This window comes from Pteropus alecto, unplaced genomic scaffold, assembly GCF_000325575.1.
Source record: "Pteropus alecto unplaced genomic scaffold, ASM32557v1 scaffold110, whole genome shotgun sequence".
In the NCBI taxonomy this organism is placed as follows: Eukaryota; Metazoa; Chordata; class Mammalia; order Chiroptera; family Pteropodidae; genus Pteropus; species Pteropus alecto.
In genome coordinates, this window is record NW_006431920.1 from 11,899,354 (window position 1) to 11,901,267 (window position 1,914).

Below are 1,914 nucleotides of genomic sequence, written 5' to 3' on the forward strand. Positions count from 1 at the left end.
GAGAAATCTTGATTTAGATGAAAAAGAAGAACTATGTTTTGATCATATTGACTTGGATTCCTAGAGTCAAGTCCATATAGAAACACATTTAGTATCTCCCAATGTTGTAGAGAGACTTAAACACTCATGCATATACAGGCAGTCAACAACCGTTAAATTTCCTACAGGCAGGAGATACCTATTTTAATGGCTCTTGTACTCCCCAGAAGCCCAGCACAGGACTGGAATTTAGTTGCTCAATAACATCTGTCTGGAAAGCCTCATTTAACATAAAAAGGACCTCAAAACTGATGGTCACCTTGAGCCGCATTAGAGGGGCCACCTCATTTCACATATATGACCAAAGTGCAACAAAGGCTAGTGACAGCACAATGGAGCCCCACCCACCTGCTAAGCCACACCCCTTCACAGTCACAATGGCTGAGGCCTTAAATACCCAGACTCGTGGCCTCCCGGCCCTGCAAAGCCCCTCATTTTTGCAGAAATTACAATGTCGACCAGCCGCAAATTAAAGAGTCATGGCATGAGGAGGGGCAAGAACCGATCTCCTCACAAGGGAGTCAAGAGAAGTGGCACCAAAAGAAAATATCGAAAGGGCAGCCTGAAGAGTAGAAAACGGAGCGATGATGGTGAGTGAGGGGTGAGGAGGATGACAGTCAGACATGGGGGAACCTGCTGCCCCAGGGCCCTCCCTCTTGGAGTTAGGAGTTCGCTCTCCTAGGACCCTGAAATCTCAGCCTGAGGATTTCATTTCCATTTAAATTCACATGTGGGCAGGAAGACTATGAAAGGATATATTCTAACGGGTGTCCCTGTTGCACACATGTCCTTCCCCCACAGCCAATCGCAATTACCGCTCTCACTTGTGACCCCATCAGCGGGCTCTGCCCTGGTGGACTTCAAACACCACCAGGCAGCAACGAGAGGACTACCGAAGGGGGAATACTAAGGAGACCTGAAGTTAGATCAAAGCCAGAGAAGAGCCTATCGTGTGGGTAAAATGCCAACCGTGATGAAATGGGGAATGTATATGTTGGCTGTTTCTCCCCAACGTCTCAATAAAATTTCGAAAACTGAAAAGTATGTTTATTTTGATCTTTTGGTGGAAATGGGGGTCCCTGAGCTAGGCAGACTTGGAAGAATTGGCAGGTATGAAACCATTAAACGTGACTTGGAAAATAGCCTGACTCTACTCTCCCCATGTTCCCCAACTCTGGCCATGCACCATCACCATATCTGGGGTCTTGATCTCAATAGACGAAGTGGAGAAGAATAAGGGAAAAACAAGAAATGGGAGATATGCATTTATTAGTGTCAATGAGCCAAAAGATATAAGCTGGTTTTGTTAAGGAGCCAAAGGTGACACCAAACCACATGTTAACACTCAGAGGTGCTGGTAATTCATCTAGCAGGCTGTTAGAGATGGGATTTGATACTATGATGGGATTTGATACTATTATGGACGTGGGATTTAATACTTTGACACTATTATGGATGTGGTAAGAGTAGCTATGTTGGGTTTGAGATGGACAAGCCAGACGGTGTGACTCCATCATAAATTAGTCAAGAGTGTCTGGAAATAAGAATTACTGTCTGGAAATAAGAATTACTGTCCTTAGCTGTATGCCTCGCTTTACCTTGACCTTGGGTCCTGATATGGTCCAGCCAGGGATCTGACACCTCCTCTCAGCATCCACCCACTCAGTGTTTCCTGTTGCCTCAGAGGCACTACCAGGGTGGCACAGGGTGGAATTGAGACACATATTTAAACCAAGCCACCCACTTGGTTGCTTACAACCAGGAAAGGATACAACCAGGAAAGAATGAGAGGAGCGTGAGGCTAGACATGACGTTTGGACATGGAACCAAACGTCAAGTGACCAAAGAGGGAAGGGGAACTTCTCGAGTCCCATG

The 1,914-nt window shown here is 46.0% G+C and overlaps 1 protein-coding gene across 1 annotated transcript; it reads left to right on the plus strand.

Moving 5' to 3' along the window:
- The first annotated feature begins 471 nt into the window (after positions 1-471).
- Positions 472-1,072, plus strand: TNP1 (transition protein 1). The gene is made up of 2 exons (XM_006906734.1): positions 472-629; positions 841-1,072. Exons 1-2 carry the CDS (start codon positions 491-493, stop codon positions 867-869), a joined length of 168 nt encoding a protein of 55 aa, XP_006906796.1. The 5' UTR covers positions 472-490; the 3' UTR covers positions 870-1,072.
- Positions 1,073-1,914: the final 842 nt, after the last annotated feature.

Bases quoted from the DNA above. Each gene is read 5' to 3' on its own strand.
- TNP1 (XM_006906734.1), top strand. From the start codon at position 491: ATGTCGACCAGCCGCAAATTAAAGAGTCATGGCATGAGGAGGGGCAAG. The intron at 630-840 runs GTGAGTGAGGGG...CTTCCCCCACAG, and splicing joins TAGAAAACGGAGCGATGATG to CCAATCGCAATTACCGCTCT.